The following is a 16,398-nucleotide window of genomic DNA, read 5'->3' on the forward strand; positions in this document are numbered from 1 at the left end:
TTTCCAGAAGCAGCGACCAAAGCTCAGAGAGGTTAAGTGACTTGCCCAAAGTCACATATCTGCCAGGTAGCAGGGTACAACCATTGGTCTTTGGAACTTTGGTCTAGGACTCTTGGCATTCACCTTTTCGTGCAGGTCATGTGCCCTAAAATGGCCGAGTGAAGGTACCGAGAAGTTGAAGAGTCCTGTCACTTATTGGACTTTTCGATAAGGAACTTGGGGTCTAGAGGTGGCCCTAACAGTTTGAGTGGACCTGGCGCAACTGCCAGGGAGCAGGGCCTTTTGGGCATGGGGTGAGAACGTAAGGTGGATAAGGAAAATAAATATCACTGTATTTGTGAGAGTTCAGTGCAGATACAGATGCCCCCTAACACATAAAATGGTGCGCTCACACCACCACTGGATGGGCTGGAGATGGGCACCAGGTGGCACTTCCAGGAATAATTTTCCGATTGTACAGAACTCCCTGCAGGGAAGCCACCGCCCACCATAGGACCCACCGAATGCAAGAGCACATGGCACAGGAAGCTGCCAGCACGGCTGACGCTGCTGCAGCTGTCTCTTGGCACTTTAGATCTGGAAAACGAATGCTTAAATGCTGCTGTTGAAAACCTGCTGTTTCTAGCATGTTACCAGCAGAAAACAGCAAAAGGGGCAGGAAGAGTGTTAGATTGGCAGAATTTAGTTCCCGTCTAGAACCACTGCTTACGAGGGAGTCTGGGAAGCGTTGGATTTTGTTTGTTGGTGTCCAGACTCTACGGAACAGGAAGGGACATTACAAGGAGGGCAAGATGGACAGGTAGGCCAGTGCAGTTCCCACCATGGTAGCCGGCCTGATGTCCACTCCCTTGCTACCAAGGAAAACCGTCAGGCGAGCACTTTGAAAATCAATGTTCGGTTTTGGAGTGAATATTTTAAAAGTCTTTATTAGCACAGGAACAACCCAGAGCATACAGTCATGTGTTTGCACAGACACCACGTCTCAAGAATCATTGAGGTACTTCACGGTAGAGTTGAGAATTTCTATCCCATGAAGTTCTCTCAGTTGAGCAGCAAACCTGTCATAACCAGAACACAAACTCCAGGACATAAATGCCATGGTGTAGACACTTGGTGCCTGGAACCATCCCCCTTTAAGTAGCCATATCCCCTTAAGGTGGAAAGGGGCAGTGGCTGTGGCCCTGGGAGCCCTCAGGGAGGCCCATAAAACAGTGCGGACACTCTTGCTGTGAGTGGCAGATGTGACAGGCTGATCTGATGGGACACCTTGGTCTCGGAGACTCCCCAGGAGGTTGCCACTTTGAGCTCATGCTAACTAATGTGCCTTGCTTTCTGTGGAAGAAAGAGTTCATCCATTCCTTCCACTCGAACCATCAGACAGAACTTGAAAGGACCTTAGATGTCATCCAGGCCAACCCTCTCATTTTTCAGAGGAGGAATCAGAGGCTGGAGGCTATAAAGGCGGCTGCCCCAGGAAGGCACCCCACAGCTATGCCGGGGCTCCATCACTCAGCCACAGGTGGGAGCCTTCTAGGACTATGAATGATAGGTGTTTAAGTGCATCAGAATAGGACCAGAGCAGAGTAGAAGTCTGAGCTAAAGAGAAGCAATGTATGCAGTTAAAGCAAAGATCTCCTGCCCTGGCTTGTCAGGTGGTCTTAGATGTGCCGCTCCGCACCTCCCTTCTGTTTTCTTCATCATGGGAGGTCTAACTTCTTCTGGAAAAGTCGAGGAGAGAGAAGGAGGGAGAGAGAAGGGGATATGGTGTGGGAGGGAGAGGGGGCAGGAGTCCAAAGAGGGGAAGAAAAGACTGAGGGAGTGGAATGGAGTTAAGACAATGGCAGCACGTGCCTTGAACAAATCCCTGTCACATCAACAAACATCTTCCCTCTCTCTGGGCGGAGCCCGAGGGCTCCCAATTCCCCCTGGGAAGTCTTCCTCCAGAGGAGCAGCTACTGGGGCCCTACACCTGTCTGCACAGAAGGAACCAGGACTTCTGCGCTCCCCACAGGGTTCTGTGTGGCAGAGTCCTAGCCACAGCATGGTGCCTCGGCTGGGCCTGGCCTGCTTGTTCTGAGATGTGACTGACACGGGCCACCCCATCATACCTCGGCTCAGCGGTGCACAGCTTCCCCAGAGCGATCCCTGCGTTCAGCTGCACAGCTGTCTTCTGCGCATCGCTGCCTGCGAGCTTCAACAAGACCTGCACGATGTCTGTCTTCAGCAGGGAGGACGCCGCCTGCGGCACCTCCATGCAGTTCCCTAGGCAGAGGGCAGCGTTGCCCACCAGAATCTCATCCTCGGAGCTGAGCAGCTCCTTCAGAACACTGAACTCTGCAGGGAGGGAGGAGAACAAGCATTGGTCCCTCTAAATCCCAAGCAGGAGGCTGGGCAGGGAACACGAGAGGCACAGGGAGCTGTCAGTGGATGCCGAGTTCCACGAAGCTCCTCGGCTCCTTGCTGTGTCTCTGATGCATCTCAGGGGTCCAGAGCAGTTCCCAGCACAACACAGACGGCGCGTTTATGAATGCTCTGCAGCACCTGGACAGGTCTGTCTTCTCTAAAGTCCTCGGTCTTAATCTCTACTCCCTACCCAACAGCCCCTGAGTGGGAGGCCACTAGCCTGCATCCTGGACTGTGGGGTAAGTGACAGGCTCAGGAAGGTTCCTATTTCTGTGGCGGGACCCCATTCAGTTCCCTTCTCAGTTCCCTTCCCATGCATCCAGAGGAGGTGTTAAGGAAAATAGTAGGCTGCATCTGTTGGGAATTCTGCTTCCAATGACTGCAGCCAATTTCAGTTACTAGACAAAAGCTAGGCTCAGACTCTGATGTTTTCCTTATTTCCTAGACATTGAAGCCCTGTCTCTCTCCCTTCCTCTGGAGAGGGAAGAGAACCTGTGTTAGGTCAGTCTAAGCAGAATGTTTAAAAAACAATTTCCATTTAACTTGGTAGCCCCCAGCTTCGACTGGGCCTGTTCCCTGCGTGCAGCCGAAGGCTAATTAAATACTGTCAGAGCCTGAGTTAAAATGACATCTTACTCTGCAAACATTGCTGATGTCTGGGGTGAGGTTTGAGGCATTATGCTAAGTCTTTCCTCACTGCTCATCTGCAGTTCCCTTTGCAGCTTCAAGGCCAGATTAACCTCTGGGACGTGGGCTCCACTAAATGAAACCATCACTTACTTTTATCCAATCTTGTCACTTCTTCCCGCGCTTCATGATAACTATTAGTGCAGATGGCTAGTGTCTTTACTGCATAACGTGATGCAGTCTGGCCGCCCGTCTAGATTTCCAAATGAAATTAGAAAAATAAAATCAATCCTATGATTGTCCTTGGCCAGAAACCACAGTGAGCAGCTATGATTGTGCTAGTGTCTTCCTAAACCTCTAAGAGAGTTCCACTGAGAATACCACGTGCTTCCTAGTGAGCAGGCCTGGTCCCCGCCGGATGGAGTGTCAACCACATCCTTTCTAACACAGCCCACACCTCCAGTATGAATGTAGGCCTGTCATGTACACCTGAGTAATTGCCTGTGGAAGGCTTTATGAGAGAGTGGCTGAGAAGAGGATGATGCTGTCGCCTGGCGGATCTACCAAAAAGGGAGGAAAGGCCCTCCCGTGTCAGTTCACCATTTGCGAATGAGGGCTGACTTGCTAAGGCTGTTAGGGTGACAGGCCTGTACAGAGAACATCACGAACCTAGATCATTTTAAGAAGTCACAGCTGTCAAATCATAACCCTTAATATAGCCCAATGAGGGGGTCTTTAAAATGCCTATGTGCATGTATGCTTGCAGAATGCACATGTGTGTGTATGCATGCAATCAGCAGCCTCTGGCAGATGTGCAAGAGTTATACAGAGTAAGTGATAGTCATTATGCAACTGGCAGCCTAAACTCAGACCCACTGTCCTGCCCCCTCAACACTGCCCCTGCCCTGGAAGCAGCCCCCACAACAGAGCATGCTTCCTGGCCCCACTCAACTTGGAGTTTTATGAATAAGTCTCCCGTGGGGTCACCACACTGGCATAGGTGAGTGAACCTCACTGGGTACCTATGTCAGGGTCAGGATCCAGATATGGCCGCCGAATAAGTCACCTCACCCTGTCAGGTGAGTCTAGTTAACTGCTGTACTGACTTGCTTAGGTTCACTGGACTCATATCATAAGGAAAATCCGAACATCCTTTTGTCACGTGGTAGCTCTGCACCATACATATCTAGTAAATGGAGTTACATCCCACATTCTCCAGCTAACGAGATAAAGCATCATGAGTGGGAAAACATGAGCAAAATAAGGGGCCTGGAAACTGTTGAAAGTCACTCAGATCATCTTTTTCAAGGACAGAGGCCATGCATTTTTAAGTTAGGCTTGAGTGGTACTTAATTTTTATGGCTACATCTAATGAATAGTCTGCTTATTTATTCAACAATCTTTTGTTGAAATTCTGAGCACAGTCTGGGTAGACAGGCAGAAGCAAATCCCCATCCAAGAAGCTTAAACTCTAGCAGGGGTAAAACAGCAGCACCTCAGTTCTGTTCTCCAAATAAGATGTTCCTGGAAATTCAAGAGGTTGTAACCCAATGGCGTTATTTTACCTTCAGGAATTTAATCATTTTCTTCACGACTCCTGCTCTTAGGGCTTCCTCAACAATTTTCAGAGAGGAAGAAAGGGTGCGGCTGAGAACGCCAGCAGCTCTCTGAGGGAAGCAGAAGGTAAAAGATGATTAAGGGTCTTCAGCATTTTCAGAAATGCTGAAGACCCTTAAAAGTTAACAAGTAGTTTGGTGAGGCAAAAACAATCACTAGTATTGGAAGCAAAATATGTACCTTGATTTAAAAAATACAATAATGGCCAAGTAATACAGAGCAGGCACGGTTCTTTTTCACACAACTGCTGGATAGGCAATTCGAAAAGGTGCAAACGTTGCCCCTTGGCACACAGAAGCCTGGATTCCTTCAGCTTTCCACAGGACCAACCAGCTCACCTCTGGGAAAGCAAGTCCTGCCCTGGATACTCCAAGGTGCTGGTATCGCCAGCACCCTTAATAGGTGGGAGACCTCCCGGATTGATCCTCCTGGTCTCTTAGCTTTTCCTTTATCTATTCTGAATCTTTGTCTTTTTTGTCCTATTTTCTAGAAGACTTCATTTACTTTATTTTCCTATTTTTTTAAAATAGGAAACCATTACTGTTTTATGGCTATAACACTATTTTGAATTTTTTTTTTTGAGGATACAAATGATTATTATTAATTTTTTGTTTCCTATCTCATCTCTATTTTTTTGAAGTCAATTTTTCCATTTATCTTGGTTTTCCTATTTATGTGTATGACTTCCCTGAAATGCCTGGTAACCCTTAGCTGCCCAGTCACATTTATGAAAAAGCAATAAAAATGTTTCAGCCTGCTGCGTTTATGGGGAGTCTGTTGACTAGCATGCAAAAAGGTGGCACTCCTAAATAAGGAGAGCAAATTTTTTTCCCCCTGGTCTTTCAATTCCTTTAGAGAAAGAGTGACCTGAATGTATGTCTAAGGGACAGATAGATGCCTGGCTGCCAAATGTAGTCTCCTCATCTCTTACTTCTGCCCTCTGCTGGACCTGATAGTGTGAAGTTCCGAAATCTTCCCTGGTTGCTGCAAGACAAAGCTGCTGCCTTCCCAACTGTGTTACTCCCATTTGCACTCTACACCAAGGTTTCTTTAGCTCTGCTTCATTAATTACCACTCTTCCAGCTGTTTGCCATCTTCTAGAAACTACTTATCCACCGGTGACCTCTTTCCTATTCACTTTGTCCATGTGAGTTTCTACTTTTTTTTCTCCCTAATGCCTTTCATCTCATTTTAATGTGGTCTCCAGAGGGAGAAGGGATAAACTTGTGCATTATCATGTTATCAATCTTGTTTCCCTAACCTGCTTCCTATAGGTGCTAGATGTTGCTACAGTTGACACGACAGATCTTTTTTCAGTCCCAAAACAATAGAAAGAGCACCCTATCGAAATCCCGGATTCCTCTGCTGAAGCCACTGCCTTGCTTAACAAGCTGATCAGCACCCAACTGTGGCATACACACAGTCCTGGGGAAATGTGGTTAAGGAAGTCCTTGAAGGGTTAGAGTAAAACTAGTGTAAACTCAGCTTTAGGTTTAGACCATCCAGAAAAGTCCCAAGTACCCAAGAACAGTGGTGCTTACCATTTTTGGGATTTTTTTTTTTTTTTTTTTTTTTGAGGATCTGAGGAAAGCTATGTTGCTCCCAACAACCCCATGAAAATGCACATATACTCAGAATTTTCTACCCAACGATAGGGGTTCCACATAACTGAAGACCTACCACACATTCCTGGAGCCCATGTTAAAAACCTTTGCCCTACGATGTCTGAGTTGACTTCAGGGAAGTTGTGGGCATGCCAGCTGCAAACAGGACACACTGGATCTACCTAGAACCTTTATTATAACCCTGAAGCTCGTCCCAGTCTTAGATCCTTGAAGGGCTGATTTCCCAGATTTGCGTTGGGTGTGACCCCAGTTATTTCTCTAGGCTTTAGGGCCCTGACCTAATAGGTGAAAAAGTTGGGGTGATTCCTAATGTGGGTGAATAATGCATCCTAGACTGATGGCAAATAGTTTCTTGTATCATATTAATATTCTCCTGATGCACTGTGTTAACCATTGGCCTTTCTCAGTTTTCTTATCCAAATGTCAGAAACAGAAGTTGAAAGCCATTCCAGCATATATCTCCAAGGGGGCTAAAACTATTATGCATAAACAACCTGCAGGATCACTGGCTTCAAGATACGGGCCTGGCTTTGTTGATTATGGAAAAAGAGATTCTACATAAAATCACCTGGCCTCTTCCATTTGCACAAGGATATCTTGAAATAGGACAAATCAGATAGGTTACACTGTACACGCTGTTAAGTTCAGACCATACAGAAAAGAGATTCTTAACTCAAGTTCCTGTGTTCTAGGGGATAGACAGATGTGCACTGGGTGGGGGTTACCAAATCCCCTGAAACTACAGGCAAATTTGGTATTTATGTGATTATGGGAATCATTCTGAGGAGTTTGTCCTCCCTGTACCTCAGACCAGCAGAATCCCAAAGGTGTGATCACTTCAAAAGGGTAACAAAACAAAAGAAAAACAGCAAAAGAAGCTGTTTCTGGAATTCCCTGGGAGAAGCTTACTGTCAGGATTCCTCCATCCTGGCTGTTCAGTAGAGACATGCACCTCCTGCTCGCTTCCATGGTCCAAATCTGCAACGACGGGGACAGGGCGGAGGCAATGTCAATGTTCTGGTCACGTGAATCCTCTACGGAGCTCCTTCTGAGCGTGCAAATAAACTGGCCACTCCTTCCTTCTCACCCCTGCCACATTTCTCTCTCAGCACTTTCTTATTTCTTCCCACGTCTATTTCTCCTATCTATAGGGCAGAGACCACATTTTATTTGACTTAGTAAATGCAGGGCCTAGCACCATGCTCAGCACACCTTGCACACTCAGTTTTCTGAATGGATACCTGACTGAGTGACTCACCTATCCCTCAGTGGAGCAAAGTGACAGAGCGTCCACCCAGCCTTCCCCATCTCTACTGCCAGTGTTGGAGTCTTGGGCTTCTATTCTCTTTGTGAAAATGAGAACAGTTCTATGCAACAGCATGTGCTCAGGTTGTCCCAGGATTTCACGTAGGGAGAAAAAATGCTGTACCTCAGAGACAAAGGGGGACTGAAGGCACAAGTTCATCATGAGTCCCAGGAGTGCATATATGACCTCTCTGAACAGGTCCACATCCTCCTCACACCTGGCCTTTGGAAACAAAACAAGGTAATCCATGACCTTTCTGCCTTGCAGCTTTGTATGGTCATCTCTTCCCCCTGGAAATGGTATCAGCGTTACTCATGCTCCCTAAATTGTCAGTGTCATGAACCTGAGTGACGGTGGAAGATCAGAGAACAGTCTATGAGCTAGTGTTAGTATAGGAGACTCACAGGGAGTCTCTCGTGACTCTGGTTCAGCCTGGGCCTGTGTTTAAGCCAAAGAGTGACCTGCTCAAATGGGTGGTCACACCAACTCTACCAGAAAACCCCTCCAGCCTCTCCATGGTGAATCAGACCTGATGCGAAGGGCTCTTTAAAGCCAGCTGCCCATGAAATCTATGGTTACAGAAGGGATAAGCCACTGGCTCCAAAATTTCAAAAGAAATTTTGAAAAAGCTAGATAATTAAGAAGAAACCAACTCCCTCTCCGCCACCCCCAACCAAAGTACATAAAGACCAACCAAAATTTAAAAAGAAAATCTAAAATACCATGAGGCTCAAGCAGGCATTTCCAAATTCTTCAGAGGCAGACATCTGCCTTCGGGTGGCAGCCTCAGCACTGAGGTTTCCCATGAGGGCAATGCACTGGCTGAGAGCCAAGGTATTGGTTACCCTGGGATCTCTCTTCTAAAAGTCAATCGAGAGAAAGCAGATCAGCAGAGAGCAGGCCGTGATACCAGTAATAATCCCTCACTCACAAAGATGCCTAGGAACCAGACAGCACAGTGTCATACGGGGGCATCAATGGGGTCACGCTGGCAACAGGACAGAAACACACAGGGGTAGACCCCAGAGCACCTTGGCCTGGAATAGGGAGGCCTTGGGCTTAATCCCAGCAAACCACCAACCAGCTTAGAGAACACGGGTAAGCCCCATCCATTCCCGGAGCTTCCATTCCCCATCTGAGTCACTGGGGTTCAGACATGCTCTCTAAGATCCCCTGAAACTCCTATGGCTCACTAGGGACAGGGCCTAATCGCAGCACACTCTCTTAGAGAGCCCTCTATCCCCTTGCTATTTTCTGCCTCATCAGCTCAAATCACCATATTTGCCCTTCTGACCAGGATGATGACTTCCTTTCAGGGGACAGGGCTGCATGTGGTACTTGTGCCAAGACTTAGGGTCAGAAGGGGACTGATGGAGACTGACAAACTCTGCCTTCACCTAAGGTATAGTCCACATCCAGCTTTTTCTCCCCTGTAATTAGCTTTGTCCATATGCTGTCTCTACCTGCCCTAACTACAGTTGTTTCAGTAACTAAGAATTGTGTAAATTCCAGCCGTGAATGAATGATTAATCAACCTGATAGACAATAGGAGTTCTGGGGTGTAAATTGTGTTTAAACAGCTTTGCTCATGCTCTTGAGAGTGCCTGTCCTAGATAATAAAAATAAGGACTTGCTCACCAGAACGCCTGTGAGTGCCGGGAGAACACTTGGAAGGTTGGCCTGGAACCAGACTTGGAATCTGTTGAGAAAATATCAGCCATGATTTATTTCTACATTATACAAACTATAAGGGAAATATAGTCTAGTGCCTTGGGTGATGGAACAGACAGCCACAAACTCTGGGCCCATGTGATTTGCAGTGTGTCTGGATGGTTCATTGTGAACCATTCACTCTGAAAGAGAATGTTCCTAGGCATATAAATGTGGCTTTAATTTCTCTAAGTCTGAAAAACTGCCTTTGATGTTAAACAACAGATCTCAGATGGCAGCTCTCTTATGCAAAAATTGCTTGAATCTTTAGGCTTCTACCAAACTGACCTACCACCACCCCTGCCTCTCCTTGCTCTGAGTCTATGATGTGTGCTATACAAACAGGAAATACAGTGCAAGCATGTTTCCTTGTCATAGCCATGAGGACGGCCCGATATATACATGTCTACACATGCTGGAGCAGCTATTACACATTTCCATCTTGTGCCTATGGCCTGTCTAGGATCACAAGCAGGTCGCTCTCCTATGATCATTTCTAAGCAAGATGTCCAAAAGTTGGTAAGGAAACTAAAACAAACAAACAAACAAACAAACAGAAGCCGAAATGCACTGGGAAAAAAAACGCTTAAGAATTATGAAAAACTGAAGACCTTTACTGTCTTCCCCAGCAGATAAACAAGAAAGAAAAAGCGGGGCAGGAATGGGTACACATAATGCCAATGGCAACCCAAGAGAAAGCTACATTTTACCGTGAATTCTCCCCCTCTCACTCACATTTATTCAGTATACATTTGCTAGGCAATTCCTATTAGGCTCTGATTAAGGGGAAGAAGCTTCTCCAACACACAGTAGGCTTGCTTACTGTGAGAAGTACTGTTTTAAGTACATTATTGCTTCCAAATTCATTGAGGATTGGGTCCCCCTCCAGCCAGGGGGACTGGAACAACAGTGGCCAACCACAGCCCCACTGGAAGGCATCAGCCCTCCTACTCAGTGAACCTTGTGATGCTCAGCTGGTTTAGCTTCCCTGTATGCTGTACATTTTAACAGATCAGACAGTTCAACAAAGGCTGAAGAAATGTCAATTTCTGGAAACAAAAATTACCTTTCTTCCAGAGCCAAGTCTATGAGCAGTCCCATGGCTGAGTTGGCCTTCTTATCTGAGAACTTGAGAAATGACACCAGGGCTTCCAACAACCTGTAAAAAATCCATAACTATTTCAGAGTGAGTTGTCCTCCAACTGACAGCATCCTCGACAAGGAGACTTTGGAGACCAGGAAAGAGTCGGCATCCAGCTGAAAGAAGCTGAAAGAAAGAGTGGCCTTGCCATGCCCTCCTAGGAGGCCCAGCTCCTTGCCTATCCCAATGAGACAGACGTTTTCCTATGAGAATGGTTCCACCACTTAATGTGAAGTCTCAGGGGGTTGAATAGTTTTAACTAAAGTTCACTATTATGAGATGCCAACTTGGAAGGAATCTTTGGTGCTTCTGCCAAATGACTCTGGCTCGGCCAAGTTCAATCACATGAATGACATCTAAATGCCATGTTTACTAATCTGCTAATAACTAAAGTGGGAGGGCACCCTAATGAGATGGGGGATGGAATAAAGACATCACGAGACTTTGACAGGCTGCCGAATCTATTAGATGAAATTTAATATGGTTAAACTCAAATTCCTCCATTTTTAGGGCTGGACATTCTGTATAAGTAACTGAATTGGGAGACCTGGTTTATAACTGTTTCATATGAAAAAAGATTTAAGGGTTATTAGCCAATTGAAAACCCATTATGAACAGTCTGGTGCAGTGGCCCAGAAAAACTACTGCAGTCTCAGGCTGCCCTAACAGACTGACTGGCACCAGGTCAATGGAAGTAGGAGTGGGACGCAGTACTGGGCTCCTGATCTCCTACAGTGACATGTGTATTAGGTCAGCGGTCCCCAACCTTTTGGCACCAGGGACTGGTGCATCTATGAGAATATAAAGCCTAATGATTTGAGATGGAGCTGAGGCGGCGATACTAGCGCTGGGGAGCGGCTACAAATACAGATGAAGCTTTGCTTGCTCTCCTGCCTCTCACCTCCTGCTGTGCGGCCTGGTTCTTAACAGGCCACGGATCAGTACCAGACCATGGCCCAGGGTTTGGGGACCCCTGTGTTAGGTGATATGTTAGAAACAGACTCATGTTAAGTGGCACAGAGTCTAACTGGTGGGAGGTGTGGGATGATGGAGATGAGGAAGGCTTCAGAAGGAAATGAATGCCAGAGATGCTGAGGAGGTAGGACTGACCATATATCATCTCATTACAGATGTGGGGAGGAAGCCATCCAGGGGAGCTCTCGGGATTCTAGCTAAGGCAACTGGGGGATAGAAATGCCACCACCTATGAAGATAGGAAATTTGGGAAGAGGTCCGGTTTGAAAAACCACTTTGACTTACTAAGTTTAGAGTATTTGTGACAGTGAGATAGAGATGTACAGTGGTAGAAGGATGTTTCCTTCTAGCACTTAAGAGAGAGAGATTTATATATGATAAGGCCATGGATGAGAGGTGGACCAAGGGTGGGATCCTGGGGTCCCTGACTTGGAAGGATGACAGCACAAAGGGGGCTCACAAAGGAACCAAGAAGAAAAGCCAGAGGGTTAGAGAAGGACGCTATTGACAAGACCAAATATCACCAAGCAGTAGAAGTAATGGAAGATTAAGACAGTAAAGGTTTCATCGGATTGGACTCTTAGGAGTGTGGGCACTAGTCACCCACATCTATGGTACTGGCTTTACTCAGCAGCTTGTTCGAGAAGGATTCTGGAAGTCGAGAAGGATTCTGAAGGCACTGCTTGGCATCGTCTGAGGGATGGTTGAGGAAACGAGGGTGCTTAACCTGGAAAAGATCAGTGTCTTCAGATATCTCAAGCCCTGGAGAGTGGGAGAGGTGATGCATTCAGAAGGTCTGCGAAAGACTGAACCGAGGCCTCAATACAAGGAGGCAGAACTGTGCCAGACTGGAATGTGGTAGTTTGTGGTCTGTGTAAGGAGATAATTTTATATTCACCAGAACTGTCCTGAATAAAGTGAGAGCCATATCCTTTCATTAGCTGGGGAAAGACGCCCTCCTCCCAGTCCACTAACTGTTAGAGCACCCATCCCAGTTAAATGGAGAAAAATATAATGAAAACGCTAGAATCATCCCTGAAGGACATCATGCACAGCCCGGGATACCCCAGAGGGAACGCTGGTGCTAGGTGGGGCAGGATGGGATTGTTTTTAAGGTCCTAGGTAACTTCGAGCTTCTGCAAATCCCCAGCTTCCTCAGGAGTGTATTCCAGGATTCCTGCTGTCAAAAATCACTTATTTTACAGTCAGTTCAGATTCTTCCTTTACCAATTTAAATCTGTTTTCTTCACTCTTGAAGATGAATACTAATAAACCTGAATAGCACAGCATTGAAGAGGAGCTGGCAGTCTAAGATCATCTTGGTTTTTATCCTGGGAGACATAAACAACTAGACTTCCTCTCCATGTGACAAAATGCACATCCTAACTGGACTAAAGAGGACAGGGTGTCCTTTTTTACCCTCTCATCTCCTTTTTGGTTGCACATTTTCTGCTCTGCTGACCAGCATCTGTCCCTGTAGATGAATCACCCATCAGAAAATGGTCTAGTGTAACCCACAAATGCACTTTCAGGTCAGTTTAGGACCTTGAGCAACAGAACCTAAAGAGAGAAAATGAGTATAAATGTTATTATTGAGTCCACACCATGTATCAGGCATGACACTAGCTGCTTTCTTTGCTGTGGCAGACGTTGTTTGCTGGCAAACCCCATAGACACCATGCTCTCTCTTATCCTGCCTGACTCTACTATAGAAGCTGGAAGCATTTTCCCCTCCAGGGGTGGCATGTGACACAATTCTGACCAAAGAGAAACAAAAAGGACAGCCCTGGCTGGTGCTAACCTGTTTTAAAGAGGGCTGTGATGCTTGGAGTTGCGGTAGCCTGTGTGACCATTATGGATGGGTTAAAAGAAGATGAAGACCTTGACCCTGACATCTTTAAGTCACCATACCAGCTGTTGCCATCTTTAGTCTTTTTTGTTATGAGAAAAATGAGGCCAGCTTCTCTTGGTCAAGTATTCTGTACGAATGCAACAGGGAAAAAAAAAAAACAACTTAACTGGCATATATATACCGGCTCTCTTAGGCTTCATCATAAGTCTGTGATATAGATGAGACACTGGGCTCATCAAGGTGAAGTAACTTTCCTGGGTCACATTAGTAGACAAAGACAAGATCTGGGCTCATGGCTGCTTGCATCTAAAAACCTAGCGCTTGCCACAAAGTGATGCTGGCCCTCACTCAGTTCCTGTCAACGTACAATTGTTCCTTCAACATCTCATATAGGTAAAGCATTCCGGGAGGAATACACTATTATGCCGCTTTGTGAGGGTTATGGGACCTGTGTGTAGTCCTATCTTGCTTCAAACCATCTCATTTCATTTTGGAGAACATATTCCATTTCTTTCTGGCTTAACTGGAGATAGAAATTAACTAGAATAGCAAGCATAAAGGTAATAAGCTGATGTTTCTTTGACTCTCTAAAGAACTGCACAGGAAGATCGTAAGTGCCACTCCCCAAGACATGGGAAAAATTAAAATTGAAACTCAAGCAATTCAAAGATAGCTTAGGGGGAAAAAGCTTATGATAACTCTAGCTACATTTACTCGAAGAGACCAAAAACAAATGAAAAAATATGTAATGAAGGTATTGAAGAAATGACTGCAGAGTTGTTCGAAATGTAAAGTGTGCTTTTGGGGATTTAACTCTGCGAACGATCCATCTGCCTGTGTATATCTTGCCTATATCCCAGGCTGAGAAGAGATAAAATGAGATAATAAAAAAAAAAAAAATCAGAAGCCAAATTCTGTCTTTAGATTATGTATCAAGCACTTATAAAGCATGCCATAATTATTGCTACTATTTCTATTAGGTTGAATGACCCACATGAAATTGCCAACATGCACTTTTTTTTTAAAATATGAAAATGAAAATTTCACATATTCAAACTAATAATTTTTAGGCTGAAGAGCACTGGGCAGAATCACTATGGCTTAGTATTTTTTTTTATAAAGTCTACTTAGGAGAGAGGCACATTCTAATCCTATCACAGAAGGCCTATGTGTAACAGCCATTTGAGATGTGTTTTATTATTTATACTCTACCATGCTCCAGAAAGGATATGCAAGATCAGACAGTATTACCTCACACAGGAATGAAGAAGAAAAGCAAGGACAGGAACAGTGTTGAACCAGGACTGAGGCTCACAGGGCAGAAGCAAATGACCTATTTTAAAGCTAGGTCCCTAATCTGGCTTTGGAAGAGCTGTTGTCTACTCCGCCCAAGATGGAATGAACTCAGGAGAAGCAAATCCATCCACAATACTAGGTTCAGACAGGCATCTGTCCTGGAGGTCCTCATGAAGGAGTGTTCCTTTCGAAGGCTTTTGCTGTTATTGATCCTTAGTAAAGTCTGATGGCACCTCTCATGTCAGGTGTGAGAAGGGAGATAGGCCAGTCTTAACGTGGCAGGTGATGATGATCTGAGACGCTGCAGGGACAATCCCGCCAGCAGAGCCTTACCGGGTCAGGTCGAGATGGCTAACGACCAGGCTCCGGCCGTTCTCTGACTGGGCGAGCTGTAGCAGCAGGGCCAGGCTCTGCTCCTGGATGGTCAGGACATCGGAGGCCAAGAGGGAGGAGAGCAGCCTGCCTGTGTCAGGGCGCGTGACAAGCAGGCGCTGGTTTTCCTCTGCAAGACACAGGGATTGCCTGCCTTGTGTATCTTATGACAGCAATTAAACCATCCCAATGGGAAACACAATTCTTTTCCACTCATTTGAGAGGTGGAATAATGAAGTATAAGACCACAGACTTGAGACCCAGACTGCTGGGTCTGAATGACTAGTCGAATGACCTTAGCCCAGTTATTAACTCCTGTGCTCCTCAGTTTCCTCATCAGTGAAATGAGGAAGATGATCTGCCTAACGGAGCTGTCCTGAGGCTTAAACGAGTTAATACATGATAGTACTTAGAGCAGGGACTGGCACACATACATTAGCTGTTATTATTATTCTTGTCAAAAGCTCCTTGGCGTATGTAAATATCTGGAATTGTGAGAAAAGGAAAAGAAATCAGCTGAATTATGGAATATCTTTAGACCATCAATTTTCAAATAATGGCCAGAGCAACCATTTGAGTTCTTTCTAGAAAACTAGAATATCACGAGAACATTCATTATTAAAGCATGTCCCCCTTCCTAGACTATAAACTATTTCCAGGGTGGCGGCATTGGATTTACCCCCTCTCGCCTGGTTCATTTTCTAACCGGGTACGTGAATTCGTTTGAAGGCAGGCAGGGGTACAGCTGGAATATGAGGCTAAGCCATGAAAGAGAGCAGGGTTTGTTTAGTTTATATATTTTTGCTTATACTGGAAAAGTAGCTCATTGGAGGCAATTCAAATAACAAAGGAGAATAAAGCTGAAAATGAAACGGCCCCTTCTCTCTTATTCCCTTCAGGTAAGCCCATTCCCAAAAGGAAATATTATTTACCCTTCGTATGAATAATGTTAAAAATATGATCCATACATCCTACCCTGCAAGTGGCTTCTCTCTCCCCCTTAACAACATATCACACATAACAAGATATATGTCCTTACTTTTAGGTATTCCCTTGTCCTTTTTAAAAACTGCTGTGTATTTATTGAGTTGGATATACCAAAACTTTACTGATCTGAGATAGAGTATTGACATCACAGGCAGTGTCTGACACTATATTTTCAGATGTTAAAGAAACATGTGACCCCAAGGTTCACACAAAGTAGGATGTCGGCTAAGGAAGTCAGGGCTGCAGGAGGGCTTTGTCTGCTTCACATCATCACCAAGCCCTGCCTCCCTTACCCGCCTGTAGGGGGCCCTGCAAAATCATCTCCCCAGGAAGGTAACACCCTATAGTGATATTATTCTGAGCATAATTCCCTTTAGGAAAGAGGTCCCTGATTCTCTAGTTTTTTAGAACTTAAGATGATTCCTCCACTTTACTAAATCAGGAAAAATATTACATTATCTCATGTTCAGCATGTTCTAGTTTACAA

The 16,398-nt window shown here is 45.5% G+C and overlaps 1 protein-coding gene across 3 annotated transcripts in view; it reads right to left on the minus strand.

Moving 5' to 3' along the window:
* Positions 1–898: 898 nt before the first annotated feature.
* Positions 899–16,398, minus strand: part of TTC12 (tetratricopeptide repeat domain 12) — a 44,613-nt gene continuing 29,113 nt past the window's right edge. For 2 of the 3 annotated variants that reach the window (XM_011365383.2, XM_023533747.1), the window contains 10 exons: positions 14,886–15,054; positions 10,355–10,447; positions 9,217–9,277; positions 8,301–8,438; positions 7,702–7,800; positions 7,182–7,250; positions 4,596–4,697; positions 3,184–3,283; positions 2,109–2,334; positions 899–1,058 (listed from right to left, as the gene is read on the minus strand). In XM_011365383.2, the coding sequence (XP_011363685.1) occupies positions 983–1,058; positions 2,109–2,334; positions 3,184–3,283; positions 4,596–4,697; positions 7,182–7,250; positions 7,702–7,800; positions 8,301–8,438; positions 9,217–9,277; positions 10,355–10,447; positions 14,886–15,054 (1,133 nt within the window). In that variant the 3' untranslated portion in view covers positions 899–982. The remainder of the gene's footprint in view (positions 1,059–2,108; positions 2,335–3,183; positions 3,284–4,595; positions 4,698–7,181; positions 7,251–7,701; positions 7,801–8,300; positions 8,439–9,216; positions 9,278–10,354; positions 10,448–14,885; positions 15,055–16,398) is intronic. The other variant, XM_011365382.2, reaches the window with a different exon arrangement.

The sequence above is a fragment of the Pteropus vampyrus genome, unplaced genomic scaffold (genome assembly GCF_000151845.1).
Source record: "Pteropus vampyrus isolate Shadow unplaced genomic scaffold, Pvam_2.0 Scaffold110, whole genome shotgun sequence".
Taxonomy (NCBI): Eukaryota; Metazoa; Chordata; class Mammalia; order Chiroptera; family Pteropodidae; genus Pteropus; species Pteropus vampyrus.